Below are 19,010 nucleotides of genomic sequence, written 5' to 3'. Positions count from 1 at the left end.
TTTCCTCTAGTATCCAAAAGAAAAAAAAACTACAAGTGTTTTTATGTTGGTGAGTAAAAATATAAATGTTGGAGAAAATTATATATGCTACATATGAAAAGTTGAAGTGAGACTGGGAAGATTCATACTACTGTTCATCACTCGATTATTTTTTGTGAAAAAATATATTTAGATGATGTTAGATTGAGAAGTAGCTTCCTCATTCTCCTCCTCCTCCTTCTCTCTTCTCCACTTACCCCTCTTTTACTCTCTTTAAGTACACAATATGGTATTTCATATGAGTACTGATACATGTACTATTTGGTCAGAATTCATCACTGTATCAAGTAGTATTTATATATTTTTCTATTGTTTGTGAGTGTTCCTCACTATGTCTTTTCTAAAATCTGGCTCTCTGCATTTTATAGGTCTGTACTTCTTAGTTCACCTTTTTTGATTAATTTTTTAATGCTAAAGTATGATATAGTATACAGAGATGTGTTGTATGATTGGGCACCTGAAATTTGTATAATTATGTTAACCAGTGTTGCCCCAGTAAAATTTAATTAAAAGATAAAGTATGAAATTAGAGAAGAAAAGGAGGTAATGAGAAAACTCACAAAAGGAGTGTAGAGAAGATTTGCACAGAGTACATAAATGGCAAACTTCTTGCAAAAGATAAGTGAGGACCAAGAGATTCTTAACAATCAATGAGAGAAAATAAGATAAATATTCCTGGATAAGTAATTGGAATGATGAGACTTCTGGTCATGAGTAACCTGAAATAGCCACACTGATAAAAAAAAATGGTTTTCACCAGCCTTCAGCCTCCTTTATTACCTAAATTATTAACTTTATACGGAAATCCTTTAGGTTATAATTATTGTCTTAGACGGAATGGACTTCCAATGCAATAGTTCTGTGATAATTGTCTCTGAGGTCCAGATAACAAAATCCACTTCTTTCTTTGGCGAGTCTCTCCTAAAGAAGTAAATAGAGAGGGAGAATGCCTTCTCGTAGAAGCAATATAATTCTCTTGGCATTGCTACAGAGGCTCTCAAAGAAGAGAAGATCTGGACCATTGCTCATCAAGACTTTTTTAAGTTCTTGGGTTCTGAGTAGGAACTTAAACAATGTGCAGACTTCCAAACCAAGACCAGAACATTGCCAATAATTGTTCAAACATCAGAATATCATAGACCAATTAATATTGAATAGATATGCTTCTTGGTTTCTTTGTTGTTATTTGAAAAGTAAAGTATTGCCCAGTGGAGAAGCAGGATAGGGTTGATAGTTTACTGCAACTCTCCTTTCTTGTCAAAGATCTACATCAGCCAATTTACCTTATTTTATTTTTATTTTTTATTTTATTATATTTTCTGAAGTGTGAAGCAGGGAGGCAGAGACAGACTCCTGTATGTACCAGACTGAGATCCACCTGACATGCCCACTAGGGGGGCAATGCTTTGCCCATCTGGGCCATTGCTCCATTGCAACCAGAGCCATTCTAGCACCTGAGGTGGAGGCCATGAAGCCATCCTCAGTGCCCGGGCCAACTTTGCTCCAATGGAGCCTTGGCTGAAGAAGGGGAAGAAAGAGCTAGAGAGAAAGGAAAGACGGAAAAATGGAGAAGCAGATGGGTGCTTCTCCTATGTGCCTGGCCGGGAATCTAACCCAGGACTTCCACATGTCGTGCCATGCTCCACCACTGAGCCAACCAGCCAGGGCCATCTAATTTACCTTAATCTAAACTATATTTTTTATATCATATATAAACCATATAATTCCCCTTGGTGTTGCAGAGATTAGGTTTAATATTGTTACCCATGCTTATTCACAGTCCTACTTCTATTTCTTGTTGTGTCCCTCCCTTACACACTGATCAATCTTTACATTAGTGTCTCATGACTCAAATTTACTGCTGTCCTATCAGAAGACCCATTTCTTCAGTATTCAGAAGATTTCATCAGATCTCAACATATTGTAGGAATAAAACACGTTATTTAAATCAATTCAAATTGCTTCCAGTTTTTTGTTTCCAACTCATCAAAAGATGTATTTTTAGAGGAGGTTTGCTGTTTTAAACGAATGATCCTCTAATGGTGAAAATGTAAGCAATGTTAAGAGATATTGTGTGAAGAGCTTATTTATTGGCATTCTTAAAATTAGACAATATAGGAAACCTCTACAACTTCTCTTTGATATAGCTTTTTTACCCACCCTGTGCTCTATTCCTTTATGGACTTCTCCTTTCCCTTAATGAAAACTTACCTAGTCTGTGCCTTAACACTCTTGACTCTGAAAGATGTTGTGAGTTGACTGAATGATGCTCAGATGTTAATAAATGACAACTGCTTAATATTCTACAAACTCACTTGCAATATGTTTAAGGGACAGAATGACTGATTGGACACAGTAAAGGAATAATGATGACAGTCAAATATGATCCAGACCTTTTGAGCTTGGGGCTCATTCTGCTTTCAATTATAAACCTGCACTTTCTATTAATTTATACCCATGTAATTGAAACAAAAATGTGACCTTTGAACAATTGCCTTTATATCACTCTAACGAAATGGCTCTGAGGAGCTTTTTTGTACTGCTATGAGAAGTTAGTTTGGCATTGTAGTTTTCTGGAGATGAATTTTGGAAGAGGAAGGATAACTTTAAAGGGGCATTAGTATAAAATTGTCCTCACAAGAATGACACATTTGTAGTATTAGGTAAAATTTGCACTATTGTTCTCCTTTGGGAATGTTTTTGCACTGCCAGTTTTCTTTAATCAAAATACAAGAGGAAAGAAGTGAAGTGAGACACATATTTAAATGCTTATAGAACAGTGAAGAATTCTCAAACCAATGAGGTAATTAAGTTATATAGCTCAATTTGGAATAGGCTTTTTTTGTAGGACTATGTGTCTGAAAAATGGAATGAAAGTCGCATAATTTGACACAGACTTGAAGTGCCACATAGTTAAATTGTTTATTACAATATCAATAGCTTATATTTATCAAGTGCCTACTTTGTGCTAAACACTTATATGTAGGTGGTCATTTAATCTTCACAACAACTCTTTGAAGGAATTATTGATGTATTTCCTGCTTTTTAATGAAAAAATATGAGGCACAGATAGGTAATTTTCCTGAAGTCACAAAGGCAGAGCTACAATTTGAACTCAGGTCTCTTGCTCTAGAAAGTATGTTTTTAACATTTAATTACATTATATCTCCCTCTTTTCCTAGGATCATCAGCTTCCAAACAGATTATTCACAGCTTTTTAGACTAGTAAATCATCCTCAAACATTATTTTGATTAGCTTCAAATCTGATTTATTTTCTCACTTTATAATTACATATTCTGATTTCACAACTATAGATATTTGCAATACAGAAACAGAAGAGTGCTTTGTCTCCACATTTGGTTTACTTCTATAGGTAAAAATCATCAATCACACAATTCAAAAATTATTTAGTGTAAATTAACATTGATTTGTCACATCTAGCAATAGGGAAGGTTTAGGATCTTATACAAATAACTGTTTTTGTTAAAATGAGCTTTTCCTGAACTATATATTTTTTGAATTTATTTATTTCTTAGTGTCTGTTCAACAACAACATGTGAGAGAACACTTAGAATTCCATCCAGAATGAGGAGTCTGCTCTGTAGTGACCCTTATCATTCATTCTAAACTTATCTATTTTCCTTTGCAGCGTTGTGTAACCTTCAACCCTTGGAAGCCCTCTTCGTTATTTTGAGGGAATCTGCTCCTAAAGTCAAATCCAGTGGATGGTAAAGTTGAATGACTTAATCTCCCAAACATATTAACTTGATATTATTCTTAGTAAGCAGAGAAGTTTTAATTCATTTGGTCAGTCCTGCTATAGCATCCTTGTTGGACACTATTTCTTAAAATTCAATACCTTAAGTGTGGGGTCTAAGTGACTAGTTTTCTTGAAGAACTAGCTAGCTAACTAGAATAAGTAATGCCATCAGAATATATTATGATGACAATACAGCCGTGGCATTAATAGCATATTCAGTTGTTTCCCCAGAAATAAGATGGACCAATGGAAACTATTTGTAACATTTCTCATTATGCCTAGATAGGCAGTCAGTAAGTTTGATACACAGCCCAGCTGTTTGGCCTATTAAACTAAACATCCACAGACCTAGAAAAGAAAGCTTGTTTTCCCAGGTGCTACATGGAAACTAAACTTGGGAAACTTTTTTCAATGAAACTTTTTGATCTAGTACTGGACACTGTTGCTTATTCTTAGTATTTATTATCACTTACCCTGATAGAAGTGGTGACTATGATTTGATTACTAACATTCTTGCTTGTGAGTCAATTTAGCCCTTCCCATAGATACAGGCTTTCTGGCTACTCATGTTTTCATGGGCTATTTTATAAAATCAGTCTCAATAACATATTTTTTGTAGGATCATCATATGTACACCTCTGTAGTTCAAAGTCCAGTTAGTCAAGTTAAGCATCAGGCTTCAAAGTATGACTGCTTCAGGCTGACCAGTCTAGTCTTGTGCTCTACATTTATCACATTAACCATGTAATTGCCATTCTACCACTTGACTTTTTACCAAGTACATACTTCTAAACTCATTGAAGTTTCTATTATTATCTAGATAGAGAACGCCAATAACTCGTATCTCTTCTAAGGTTTGAGTGACATTGCTGCATAATGTATATCATCACGGTGCAGGGTATTTGGCCAAATGGGTGGGTGTGGCAGGTCTGAGATTGCTCTTTTACCTCTTTGACTCTTGTCTTTTAGGTCCCGCAAGTTCCACAATTTCATGGAAAAGTGCATGATAAAAAATTTCCTATTTCGTCCAACTTCGGCAAATATGCTTCATCATCCATTTGTTCGGAATATAAAAAATGAAGGACATGTTGTTGAGTCACTAAAGAAGCATCTTACTGGAATCATTAAAAAGAGACAGAAAAAAGGTAGAGTATATTACATTTCATTTTACTGGAATGATATTAGATGAGAGCAGAACTTACTCATTTTTTTCAGGAAAAATATCTTGTTTAAGAATTTTCTTGAAAGTAAAAATTCTGAGGCTCTTGATAATTAGTTTTTCTACTAATGTGCCATGTGCACTAAATCCATTATCTCTGGCCAGTTACAAGTAGTAAGCATTCATATTTGCAAAGACCTCAAAAACTTCAGGAAGAATTTTGTGATGTGCCAATTTAATTTTTTTAAGTCCTTAATGAAGAAATAAAATAAATAAAATATAAAACCTATATCTTACTGTTATTTTTTGGTTGACATTTTAATAAACTCCAATGAGATAAATGTCTTTGTAATTAATCATGTATTAACTTTTAATTTTGAAGTCTATGTACCATACAAAGTTTGTTTTATATACTAATCTCTAACTATAAGATGCAATCAAAGGAGTTTTACCAATAAAAGTAAGCTTCTATATATTAATGCCAAAAATGACAAAATGGATGTTCATCAAATCCAAAGGAAACTACTTAGGAAGTTCTACTTTGTAGGCTGTCTGGTATATTCCACCTTTAATTTGGAACACCATAGACAAAGTTGAGAACTTGAAAAATACAGCAGTAATTCTCAAATTAGCTACAGGATTGATTGCAGTGGAATTTCTTCTATCTTCACAAATACACACACACACACACACACACACACACACACACACACATATATATATATAGGATATATATATATCCTATTTTGGCATGAGGAGCAGAAGGAATGAATTTATTTAACCATGGTGGAGAATTCACTGAATAAACATCATGAAAGCCAGCCAGTCTCAAATGGGTGCAGGGAGACTCCACATCTACTTGATTTGCTAACTTCTAGGGTTGCTAGTTTTTGAGATTGTTACTTTCAGGAAAAGTCACATTTATATGAAGATTACATAGATGTAAATAGAGTTTCCCTACACACTTTAATATAGGAATTAAAAAAATTTTGTAAGTGTGTATATTTCAGTATAGCACAGCTGAGAGGAAAGAAGTTGATCTTTTCAGTGCATTAAGTGTAAAACCCAGAATTTAGATTATTAAACTTCTCTTTGAAAGGACCAAAGATCTTTACCCTCATTTTTAAAAAACCTGTTTGAAAAGACTAAAGATAGGTGTGGGTCCAAGTTCTAAAGTCTTCACATCGAAAGCACACACCAATAAGACATGTTCACCAAACAGCTAGGGTTACTCTTGTTCCTTTCTCACCTTGCTTTTCTCAATTCTTTCTTTTTAGAACTGTAGAAATCAGATTGCTATTTTTTTTCCCTATGGCCAGAGAAATTAGTCTGTATGGAATAGATGAACTGTACTTCAAAAGTGGACCTAAGAACCTAGATATTGTCAACATCACCAACCAGACGTGATTTGAATTATTACCCTCTTCTTGTCCTTTTAAGTTCAAACAACATCTTGACAAAGGGCAAAAATTAGATAAGCTGAATTACATTAATATCTGCTGATTGTGATGCATTATTTTTTCTTTCATAAAAAGGAATACCTCTGATCTTTGAAAGAGAAGAAGCTATTAAAGAGCAGTACACCATGAGAAGATACAGGTGCGTTGGATAAATTACATATAGTACATATAGGATTGGATATTAGCAATTCATGAAAGGCAGTTGATTTTCATACTGTTGTATTTGACTCATAAAAACTTAATCTTTTCTCATACAACAAATAACAGATCTCTATTTTCAAGAAATGTTTGAATGGAATAGTTGAGGGGAAAGTTTGATTACCACTGAAAGATTTCTTAATTTCTGCCAATAGAATGATCAAGTTGATTATCAAAACCATTAATGTTGAGTATATTAGTAACACAAAGAATATTTTAAACATTACAAGAATGATTCAATCAAGATTTACTAAAAAAATATCTTTGGTTCAGAAAATAATTCATCTTTTAAAATAAAAGCACTTCCCCTGAATGGCTTCACTCCACTGACAATTCTAACTGTATGGCAAACACTTGTATGTTTATTTCTAGAGGACCTTATTGCACACATGAGCTTCTGAGACTGCCAACCAGCAGTAGATGCAGACCACTTAGAGTGTTACATGGAGAACCCTCTCAGCCAAGGTGGTTACCTGATCGGGAAGAGCCACAGGTCCAGGCATTTCAGAATCTAAAAGGAGCAGCCAGGGTTTTCAAGCCACTACAGGCTCAGGACAATGCACCTAGGTCTCTCCAGGGGAGACCGCAGTCATCTCAGCGACTACGAGGGGCAGCTCAGGTGTTCATGCCACTACATGCTCAGGTTAAGGCTAAAACATCAAGGCCCCTACAGATGCAGATGAAAGCACCTCCAAGAGTACGGAGGGGAGCCTGGATGCTCATGCCACTACAGGCTCAGGCTAAGGTGCCTAGGCCTGTACAGCTACCGGCCCAAGCACCCAAAGAGAAGCAAGCTGAGGCCCAGCCTCAGCCACCAGAAAAACCACAGGATCTGGACCAGGTACCAGAGGAATTTCAGGGGCAAGATCAGGTACCTGAACAACCACAAAGGCAAGGACAAGCCCCAGAACAACAACAGGGGCAGAACCAGGTACCTGAACAACAGTTGGAGCAGAACCAGATACCTGAGCAGCCACAGGTACAGGAACAGGCTGCTGATCCTGCACAAGCAGAGCCTGAGGCAGAGGAACCAGAGCCATTACGAGTACATGCCCAAGTGTTTTTACCCCTACTGTCACAGAACCACCATGTGCTGTTGCCACTACATTTGGATACTCAGGTGCTCATTCCAGTAGAGGAGCAATCCAAAGAGTCAGCTCAGGCACAAGCCTGGGCACAGGAGCCCCCACAGGCAGCTGGCTCAGTTCAAGCACTGATAGAGGGACTATCAAGAGACTTACTTCGAGCACCAAACTCACAAAGCTCAAAGCCCCTTGGTCCACTTCAAACCCTGATGGAAAACCTGTCATCAAACATGTTTTACTCTCAACCAGAACAGGCACAGAAGAAAAAATCAAAGGTTTCTAGCCTAAAGCAGGCATTGGCAAAAAGACTATCACCAAAGAGGTTCCAGGCAAAGTTATCACGGAGACCTGAAGAGTTTGAGCTCTCCGATTTAGAAGCCTGCAGGCGAAGACGCCAACGCAGATGGGAGGACATCTTTAATCAACATGAACAACAATTGAGACAAGTTGCAAGTGTAAGTTTCTGATACTTTTACTAAGCAAATATTCGGAGAAAATATGCTAGTTAACATTTGCTTTCCCTCTGTAAAACCAAATGAAATAAATATTCTTAGCGTTTCAAAGATTAGCTAAATATTTGTGTTTCAAATAAATTATTCTGAAATTTCCAGATAATTGTGACTTAATATGAGAAAGAAAAAATTTCTTGAATAATCCAAGTAATTGCTTAATTTCTCTATGTAGATACAGCTGTAATTACTAGTATTCTACCTATTATTTCCTTAACAAATAAAGGGACATTCTACACATATTTAAAATTATTAGTTGGATCTTTAAAAATCACTTGTAAAGTTCAAACTTTTCAATACCTATATAATATTTATTTACCAATGTCACCCCCATAAATTAAATAAAAATTAAGAAAAACTTTCCAATATAACATTAAAAATAAACACCAAAACAAATTTGGTTTTATTTCTCTAACTTCCAAGTTAATTTATTTGCTCTTTCTGTTCATGGAAAGTTGAACTGTACCATTTAAGTGAATTAAACTAATTTTTGTACTTCAAGATATTTAAGTCAAGCTTCAAACGAGAAGAAAAATCAGTTTCCAAAATATTTGGTATATAGATATCATAAGTATGATGCATCTCAAAAATTCCCCCCATTTTACATAATTAATAAATGAAGTGACTGCATAGAACATGACACTTTACAAATTTGTATGTACATTCTTTCAAAATGTGGGACACAATATGTTAATCTCTTTATCTTACTTTGGAATAGTCAACACATCTTTATTCTTTCAAAATTCTCTAATATAAGTGGATATAATTTGGTTAAAGTTGATTAATTCAACCTGGCAAATCTGATCTAAAAATGAGGGTTTCTGGGTTTCATAAGCACATTAAAGGGGTCAACAAGATTAGGAGAACATTTGTTTTCTAATACTTCAAAGCATCCATTTACATAAAAGTAATCATTAGGAAAATCCTAAATTAAACCCTTGTATAAACATCTATTTATCTATTAATAATTAATGTGGTAATTAAAAATAAACCTTGTCTGAATTGTCTGGATAAAAGAGTTTTTTGGTTTGTGTCCATTGAGCCAATTGAACAAATGTTATTTCCCTGATATATTTAACATGAGAAAAATTAAAAGCAGCAATAGGAGAAATGCCCCAAAGGGGAAATGGATATCTATGGTAATCTCCCAAAACGTTGGATATACGGAGAAAAAGATACCATATAAGATAAAGGAGATGTTAGTCTAGAATTCTGATTTTTCTCTGAAATTAGGGCATCTAAAATGATAATTACTATTTTCAATGAGCACTAGTAATAACTCAAGCTAATGGGTTTTGAATTTGTGAAAGACTTTTATACGTCTCTGCAAAACTTAAAGTATTAGTAGCATGCACATACTTAATGTCATTTAATATTTTAAATATATATGTGAGAAGCTACAATAAAATATTTTTAAATTATTTATATTATGCAACAGGATGATGAGGTTGATTCTGTTTTTGCATTTTAGCAACAATTAAAACTTATTTTCATTTTTGTTTCAAAAGGACAGAGAAGATGAATCATCAGACAATGATGAAGTATTTCATTCAATTCAGGCTGAAGTCCAAATAGAACCATTGCAGCCAGACGCCCCAAATCCTAAAGGAAATGATGTAAGTTTCTCAGTATTTGTAAGCAGCTAAACAGTGGTTCTTTCTCCTTCTCCTTCTCCTTCTCCTTCTCCTTCTCCTTCTCCTTCTCCTTCTTCTTCTTCTTCTTCTTCTTACAAGTGAGAAGAGGGGAGATAGAGAATCAGATTCCCTCATGCACCCTGACCAAGATCCACCCAGCAACACTCGTCTGGGGCCGATGCTCTGTCCATCTGAGGCCATGCTCCCAACAAGCTATTTTTAGCACCAGAGGCCTAGGCTCCACCAAGCTGTCTTCAGTGCCTGGGGTTGATGTGCTCAAACCAATGGAGCCATGGCTGCAGGAGGAGAAGAGAGAGAGAGAACGAGAGAGAAAGTGGGGAGGGGTGGAGAAGCAGATGGTCGATTCTGCTGTATGCCCTGACCAGGAATCAAACCCAGGACATCGACATGCAGAGCCAATGCTCTAACACTGAGCCATCCAGCCAGGGCTAGAGCAGTGATTCTTAAACATTTTGGTCTCAGGATTTCTTTATATTCTTAAACATTGCAGACCTCAAAACTCTTTTGTTTATGTGATTTGTGGCATTCAATATTTAATATAATTAGAAATTAAAACCAAAAACTTAAAATGTGTATTAACACATTTTAAAATAAAAAAATGTTATATGTTAACCTACAAAATAATTTTTAATGAAAAATATCTACTATTCAATTTGCTTGCTGGATTTTCATAACTGCTTCTACATTTAATTTGTTTCCATATGTTGTTTAGGTTAAAGTTTATGAGTAAAAGCAGGCTTCTCCTATAAAGGTAGTTTGAAAGAGAAAATTGTCATAGCTTTTTCAAATAATTGTGGTATTGTTTGAAATTAGAACAAAACTGGAATCTAAACCATATAACTAAAATTTTGTATACTTGGTAACATTGAAATCCAATGGTCTAATATATATATATATCTCAAAAATTAGGGGATATTTCAAAAGGAATATGAAACGATATAATATCCCCTAATTTTTGTGAACAGTATATATATATGAATAGATGTTTTATTCATGCATTATTTTGTATCTTTATGTATTGGCTAGTTGAAAAATATTGGTCACTATTTCTGCAGATCTTTCTAAATGTTTACACATTACATTTTGTTATACAACATTTATAAACAGCATTTGTTATTATTACAATTTCATCATAAACATTAAGAATCAATAAGCTGTCAAGTGCAAGGTGATAGATATACCAAAATAAACCTAAAACACTCATTCAAAAGAATATATGCTCTCCTATGTTCATTACAGCATTATTTACAATAGTCAGGATATTAAAGCAGCCCAAGTGTCCATCAGTAGATGCGTAGATGAAAAGACTGTGGTACACTTACACAATGGGATATTGCTTAGACGTAAAAAAAAAAAAAATCTTACCCTTTGTGACTGCTTGGATGGACCTGGAGATTATTATGCTAAGTGGCTAAGTGAAATAAACTAGTTAGATAAAGACAAGTACCACATGATTTAACTTATATGTGAAATCTAATGAAGAAAATAAACTAACAAACAAAACAGAAAAAGACTGATAAACACAGAGAACAGACTGACAGCTGTCAGAGGGGAGGGCAGTGGGGGAGCTGGGGGAAAAAGTTGAAGGGATTAAGCAAAGAAAAAAACAAACATCAGTGTGGTTATTGTGGGAGGGAAAGGGGCGTGGCAGATGAAGCAGAGGGTAAAGAAAGATAAAGGGTGATGAAAAGAGACTTCGAATTAGGGTGGTAAATGTTCAGTGCAGTGTATAGATGATGTATTACGGAATGGTACACCTGAAACTCGTGTAAATTTATTAACCAATGTCACTCAAATCAATTCAATTTAAAAATGATAAAAAAATAAATAAAACATTTTAATTTTCACCCAAAGCTCAATTTTAACATCGCTAAAAAATAACATCAGCAGTTTGTACTTTTTATTATTAATAGGCTTACTTTACTGATTTTTTTTTAATTTTGTATTTGGTACTTTACTGAACTTATTTATTTTTCATTTAAATTATTGGGGTGACGCTAGTAACATGAATAAGCAATATATGGAAACAGCCCAAGTGTCCATCAGTAAATAAGTGGGTAAAAAAAAAAACTACTATATTTATAAAATGAAATACTATGCAGTTATAAAAAAGATGGAAATTTTGCCTTTTGTGACAACAAGGATGGACCTGGAGAGCATTATGCTAAGTAAAATAAGTCAGTCAGAGAAAGACAAGTACCATATGATTTCACTCATATGTGGATTCTTATGAACAAAATGAGCTTCACTTATTTTATATAAAATTCCTGCCAGGTATCTAAGTTAAATAATTAGAATTTGTCTTGTTAGCCATTCTTTTAAGTAAAATAGTGCCTAATAGTGTTTGACACTTCAGCTTATAACATTAATAAATGCCATTACTAAGTGCTTAGAAAAGTAGTTCTTAAACTTTTTGGTCTCAGGATATCTTTATACTCAATTGCACATATCTTCCTCCTTAATCCTCTCTGTTCTGGGATGGAGTTTACAACAGGCTCTGGTTTATATAATCAGTGTTTTATTTTCTTACACTTATGGGAATAATTAAATCAGTCCTGGTGTCAAGGTTGGCTTTTGTTTTCACAAGTATACTAATAGCGGATTAGCACATGGTATCGGTGAGGTTCAAGTTGCAATTTAAATTCCTATGTGGACCAGGTAGTATCATCATATCCAGCATTTCTAATAACTAAGCATATACAAATTTCTTAGCACTAAGGATGAACAGGTGAATGGGTGAAGAGTTCTAATATTCTTGCCTTACTGGTAGTGGGCCAGAAATCTCATTGTTCTTCTTATTCAACAAAAGGGACTGAGATAACTGTAATTCTTCCTTCAGAACTTAGTTTACTATGACATCTGTCATGAACAATTATCTATCTTAAGTGTTATTTGTCTGACACTAACATTCCTCTGATGTGAATAATAGAATATTGTTTTATAAATACTAACCTGTGGCAGAAGAAACTTAAATTGGATTGCATTATTTAGTTACAAACAGCAATGTCTCCCTTTCTACTGTGCATTATAAAATGATAATTTTACTGTTACTTTTACATAACAATGATTACCTTAAAAATGATACTTAAAGCAGGAAATGTAATGAGATGTGTCTGATTAGTTTAGAATGCATTATTTAGCCTAGAGTATGCTGTTTGGTTTTTGTTTATTTGTTTGTTTTGTTTTGTATTTTTCTGAAGTGAGAAGCAGGGAGGCAAAAAGACAGACTCCCATATGTGCCATATGTGCCAGACCAGGATCCACCCAGCAATCCCACCAGGGAGGGGGCAATGCTCTGCCCATCTGGGGAGTTGTATCTTTGCAACTGGAGCCATTCTATTGCCTGAGCCATGGAGCCATCCTCAGTGCCGGGGCCAACTTTTCTCCAATGGAGCCTTGGCTGTGGGAGAAGAGAGAGATAGAGAGAAAGGAGAGGGGGAAGGGTGGAGAAGCAGATGGACACATCTCCTGTGTTCCCTGGTCAGGAATTAAATACAGGACTTCCACACTCCGGGCTGATGCTCTATCACTGAGAAAACTGGCCAAGGCCACTGTTATTTTTAAATTGAATTTATTAGGGAGACACAAGTCAACATAATTATACAAGTTTCAGATGCTCAATCCTATAACACATCTCTGTATAGCATATTGTGTGCACCTTCATACCCTCCGCCACCTCCACCCTTCAGCAATCATCAAACTGTTGTCCTTGTCCATGAGGGGATTTTTTCTTTTTCTTTTTGTTCTATCCCTCCACCTAACCTTGCCCAGCTCCTCCCCCTACAACAACTGTTGGCCTACTCTGTATGTATAAGTCTGTCTCTATTCCCCTTCATTGGTTCATTAGCTTCCACATATGAGTGAAGTCATATGATACTTGACTTTCTTTGACTGGCTTATTTCAATTAGCATAATGATCTTGAGGTCCATCCATGCTGTCATGAAAGGTAACATTCAATATCTTTATGGCAATTGTATAAATGTATCACAGCTTTTTTATCCATTTATCTACTGATGGGAGCTTAGTCTGTTCCAGAACTTAGGTATGGTAAGTAACACTGCAATGAACGTAGGGGTGCATATATTCTTTAGAATTAGTGTTTCAGGCTTCTTAATCTATATCCCAGGGGTGGGATAACTGAGTCAAAAGGTAGTTCTATTTTTAATTTTTGAGATTACTTCATACTGCTTTCCAAAGTGGTTGTTCCAATCTGCATTCCAACCAACAATTCATGTTCCCTTTTCTCTAAACCTTCTCCAACATTTGCTGTTTGTTGATTTATTGATGATAGTCATTCTGGAAGTTATGAGGTGATATCTTATTGTGGTTTTAATTTGCATCTCTCTAGATTTTTCTAAGATTAGTAACATTGAGTATTTTTTAATATGTTTATTGGCTATCTGTAAATTCTCTTTGGAAAAGTATCTTATTCTAGTCCTTTGTCCATTATTTAGTTTGGTTATTTGTCTTTCTAGTATTGAGTTGTATAAGTCTTTTATATATACTACTTACAAAAATTAGGGGACATTTTATAGTTTCATATTCATTTTGAAACATCCCCTAATTTTTATGAGCAGTATAGATTGGAAATTAACCCCTTATCTTATGTATTATTTGAAAATATGTTCTACCTTGGGTTTCTTTTTTATTTTCTTGATGGTTTCTTTTGCTATGCAAAAGATTTTTAATTTGTTGTAGTCCTATTTTTTTTCTTTGTTTCCCTTTCCCAAAGAGATACATCTGCAAAAATATTGCTACGAGATATGGCTAAGTTTTCACTGCTTATGTTTCCTTCTTGGATTTTTATGATTTGTGACTTACAATTGTCTTTTATCCACTGTGAGTTTATTTTTGTGAATAGTGTAAGTTGGTGGTCTACTTTTTCTTTCTTTTTTTGTATATACCTGCCCAATTTTTCCAACACCATTTACTGAAGAGACTGACTTTACTCCATTTTTATGCTTTTGCCTCTTTTGTCAAATATTAATTGATGGTAAAGGTGTGAGATTATTTCTGTCCTCTCTATTTTGTTTCCTTGATTTATATGCCTGTTTCATGCCAATACCAGGTGATTTTTATTGCATTGGCCTTGTAGTAGTTTATTATTAAATAGCATGACTTCTCCAACTTTGTTTTTCTTAATCAAGATTGCTGAGGATTTTCAGGGTCTTTTTTGGCTACCTTTAAATTTTTGGACTGTTTGATCTAGAAGTATGAAAGATGCAGTTAGTATTTTAATAGAAATTTTGTTGAATCTGTAGATTGCTTAGGGTAGTTTGAACATTTTAATGATGTTAATTTTTTCAATCCATTAACATGGTATATGTTTACACTTATTTGTATCTTTCTCCATTTCTTTCTGCAATATTACATACATAATTTTCTGAGTACAGGTATTTACCTCCTTGTTTAAATTTATTTCCAGGGACCTTATTTTCTTGTTGCATTAGTAATGAGATTTTTTCTTAATTTCTCTTTTTGATGATTCATTTTTGGTGAATGAAAGTGATGCTGATTTTTTAATATTAATTTTGAATCTTGCTACTTTGCAGAATTCATTTACTATTTCTAGTAGTTTTTAGTGGATTCTTTAGGGTTTTCTACATACAGTATTATATCATCTGTGAATAAGGACAGTTTTACTTCCTCCTTTTCAATTTGCATGCCTTTTATTTCTTCTTTTCTGATAGTTGTGGCTAGTACTTCTAGTACTATGTTGAATAAGAGTGGTGAAAGTGGATATCCCTCTTCTATCACTGATTTAAAGGGAAGCACTTTTAGTTTTTGCCCATTAAGTATTATGCTGGTTGCAGAGTTGTCACATATGATCTTGCAGCCTTCTTGTAATCAAGTGAAAAACACTTTTTTTAAAATTGTGAGACTTTTGACTCAAGAGATTTTAATGATGTATATGTGTATGTATTACACTATTTGAAAATCTAGGTTTAGTTTAAAGGGTGAGTGAGTGAAATATTTGGACTTGATATAAAAAGTAATATGAAAACATAAAAAGAACATTAAATTAGAAGTTGAAAGACATTTATTCTGACAATAAATATTTTTTTTTACTTGGCATATAATTCTTAAGAAAATTATTTTCCCTTTCTGGGCTAAAGATTTCTCAATAACAAAATAAGGGCATTTGTTATATGATCTTTGGAATCTGTTATTATACTAAATTCAAGGCTATCATCAGATATTATAGGTCCTGACTTGTTAGCTCAGTCGATTAGAGTATTGTCTCACAAAACCAAGGTGTTGGGTTTGATCCTCGGTGAGGACACATATGAGAAACTATGAATGAATGTACAACTAAATAGAAAAATCTCTCTCTCTCTCTCTCTCTCTCTCTCTCTCTCCCTCTTTCTTTCTCCTTTCCTCTCTCTGTCCCTCTAAAGTCAATCAATAAAAAAGGAAATAAGAAATTATAATTAAGAAATTCTAATAAGTAATTATAAAAATATAATCTATTAATAAAAATTACATTTTATAAGTTAGATTTTTAGGAAAATATCTTTATATAAAGAAAGGCATATTTCTGTAAATTAAACTCAAAAGAATTTATGATGGGGAATTTTATAGAAGTACTGTATTTTGTCTTTAAGGTCCAAGACAGATCTACTTCCATGCCTTACAATCAAGATCATGAACATAATGTCAAGTTTTCTTCAAGGTATGTGCCTTTGATTTTTTTATTTACTATTTACTATCACATGGAAAATTAAAGCTTATTTATTTGATACTAAGTTCTATGTTAACTCAAAACCCAACTATTAACATTATCATCATCAACGGCCCATATTTGAATCCTAAATTGCAATGATCCATTAACTAGATCTTTCATATTTGGACATACACAATCTCAGTGTCATTTACTTTGATAATTAAATGGTAAGTTCCAAAATTTAGTAAAAGTAGCAACAATGAATTTTTGACAGCTTTCAACTATAAATTTACATAAAATATGTGTAATTTCACTTGTTTTATGTACTTCAATTAAAATTTTATCATTTACTATGTGATAAAATGTCCACATAAAATAGTCCCTAACCTCCAAAGTTAATGATACAGAATGTGTAAGCCTAAAGTGATCTATAGGGAAAATCAAATCTAAAACTCAACATTATATGAATGATAGTTTGTACCAGTCACTGTATTTCTTACATGTGTAATATTGGTGAATTTCAATAATTTTCAAATTCATGTTTCATATATTAGATATTGTGTGCAATGTGTTATATTTGAAAGCTAAATTTTAATGTAGATTTTCCTTGAAAATCATACCCCCTCCAACACCAATATGTAATGGATAAAATTTAGCCTAAATTCATTCACTCAGTCATTCAGTAAATATTTATTGAGCACTGACTATATTCAAAATACTGATTAGTATGTCCAGATGGCATAGAGGTGATATAATATACTATGTATATTCCTACCTTGTTATATTTTAAAAGTCCATATACTTATGTACTTAGATTTACATTACGTGTAGATATCGTGGAAAATTCAAAAGCTAGATTAGAAACTTTCTCTTTATTTGATGAATGAGTTTTCATGGACCTTCTGACTACAAAGGAAGGAAAGACCCACTTTAGTTTTGTGTTTCTGTTTCTAATATAATGGGGTATGACTTCAATATAATATTATATAAACATTGATAATGCTTTTAAACTGAAATTTGTTAATCATGTTAAAAAAGGATTTTTAAATTTATGAATAGCAAATATATTAACTTTAATTATGGTTAATTCTATAAAATTGATTTTAGTGAAACTTGAGTCTTTCCTGAAATGTTGGGTCATAGAAAAAACTCTAGTCTTAAATAAGTAGCCATAGTGCTTCTTATACAAAAAATTCCAAAGCAACTGTAAAATTTAGCAACACTAGTTCCAAAAATCTTTTTAAATACTCCTTGAATTTGAATAGTAAAAACTAAAGTTTCTAGCTAGGTGTTCATCCATCTGTCTCTATATCTGGAAAAAGACATTAAAAATAATGTTTTCCAAGCATTTTCAATCAGGATGATAAAAGTGGAATATTGGGAAAAAAATTTTTCTTTTTTATTTTTTTTGTATTTTTCTGAAGTTGGAAACGGGGAGGCAGTCAAACAGACTCCCACATGTGCCCGACCGGGATCCACCCGGCATGCCCACCAGGGGGTGATGCTCTGCCCATCCGAGGCGTCGCTGTGTTGCAACCAGGTCCATTCTAGTGCCTGAGGCAGAGGCCATAGAGCCATCCTCAGCGCCTGGGCCAACTTTGCTCCAATGGAGCCTTGGCTGTGGGAGGGGAAGAGAGAGACAGCGAGGAAGGAGAGGGGGAGGGGTGGAGAAGCAGATGGGTGCTTCTCCTGTGTGCCCTGGCCGGGAATCGAACCCAGGACTCCTGCACGCCAGGCCGACGCTCTACCACTGAGCCAACCGGACAGGGTAAAAATAATTTTCTTAATGTTTATATCATGTTGAAATCCTCACCTACACTATAAAGTTATGTTTATTGTTGTATTACCCAGGTATAATAACATTTACATATTTACTGAAATAAACTTTAAAGGACTTTTTTTAGAAATAAATCTGTAAACGAAACATAACTAAATGGGAATATATTTCAAAAATAATTTCTTTGATTAAATAGCAGGTTTGGGGAAAATTGAAAAATATTACTCAAGCTCTACTTCTTTCCAATTTGGCATATACCCATATATTTTTATCAAAACGTATTATTTGTCTTGATGTTGAGTTGTATATTCCATTTCTGAATGTTAGGACATGACACATACTTTTCTGTCTTTTCATTAGCGTTCCTCAGTGGTCTCTTTTGGAACAAGCTCAGAAGCCCATTGACACCAGACAAAGGAGCTTGCAAAATCCTCAAAATTGCTCAGCAACACCAGGTGATTCAAAGCACAGTCAAAACACAGAGCTAATGATTCATAATTTATATTGTGGAAGTCAAGAAATAATTTGAGTAAGAAATTAATCAAAAGTATCAGGTGGCCAAGTAAATTAAGACAAAGAGGCCATTGGATTGGCAGTTGGGTGGTCAGCAGTGAACTATGAGAAATAGAAATAAATTTTTCGGAAGTTTCTTCGTTCAGTGGAGTAGTAGTACTAGCAATTTGTCTTGGCAAGTGGGTTTAA

The 19,010-nt window shown here is 34.1% G+C and overlaps 1 protein-coding gene across 3 annotated transcripts in view; it reads left to right on the top strand.

Annotated features, from left to right (window-relative positions):
• Positions 1-19,010, top strand: part of NRK (Nik related kinase) — a 155,219-nt gene that overhangs the window by 105,186 nt on the left and 31,023 nt on the right. For all 3 annotated transcript variants that reach the window (XM_066357137.1, XM_066357136.1, XM_066357135.1), the window contains exons 10-16: positions 3,690-3,768; positions 4,770-4,945; positions 6,495-6,558; positions 6,990-8,157; positions 9,720-9,827; positions 16,473-16,540; positions 18,669-18,763. In XM_066357137.1, coding sequence (XP_066213234.1) covers positions 3,690-3,768; positions 4,770-4,945; positions 6,495-6,558; positions 6,990-8,157; positions 9,720-9,827; positions 16,473-16,540; positions 18,669-18,763 — 1,758 coding nt within the window. The remainder of the gene's footprint in view (positions 1-3,689; positions 3,769-4,769; positions 4,946-6,494; positions 6,559-6,989; positions 8,158-9,719; positions 9,828-16,472; positions 16,541-18,668; positions 18,764-19,010) is intronic.

This window comes from Saccopteryx leptura, chromosome X, assembly GCF_036850995.1.
Source record: "Saccopteryx leptura isolate mSacLep1 chromosome X, mSacLep1_pri_phased_curated, whole genome shotgun sequence".
NCBI lineage: Eukaryota > Metazoa > Chordata > Mammalia > Chiroptera > Emballonuridae > Saccopteryx > Saccopteryx leptura.
This window is presented reverse-complemented; position numbering and strand designations above follow the sequence as displayed.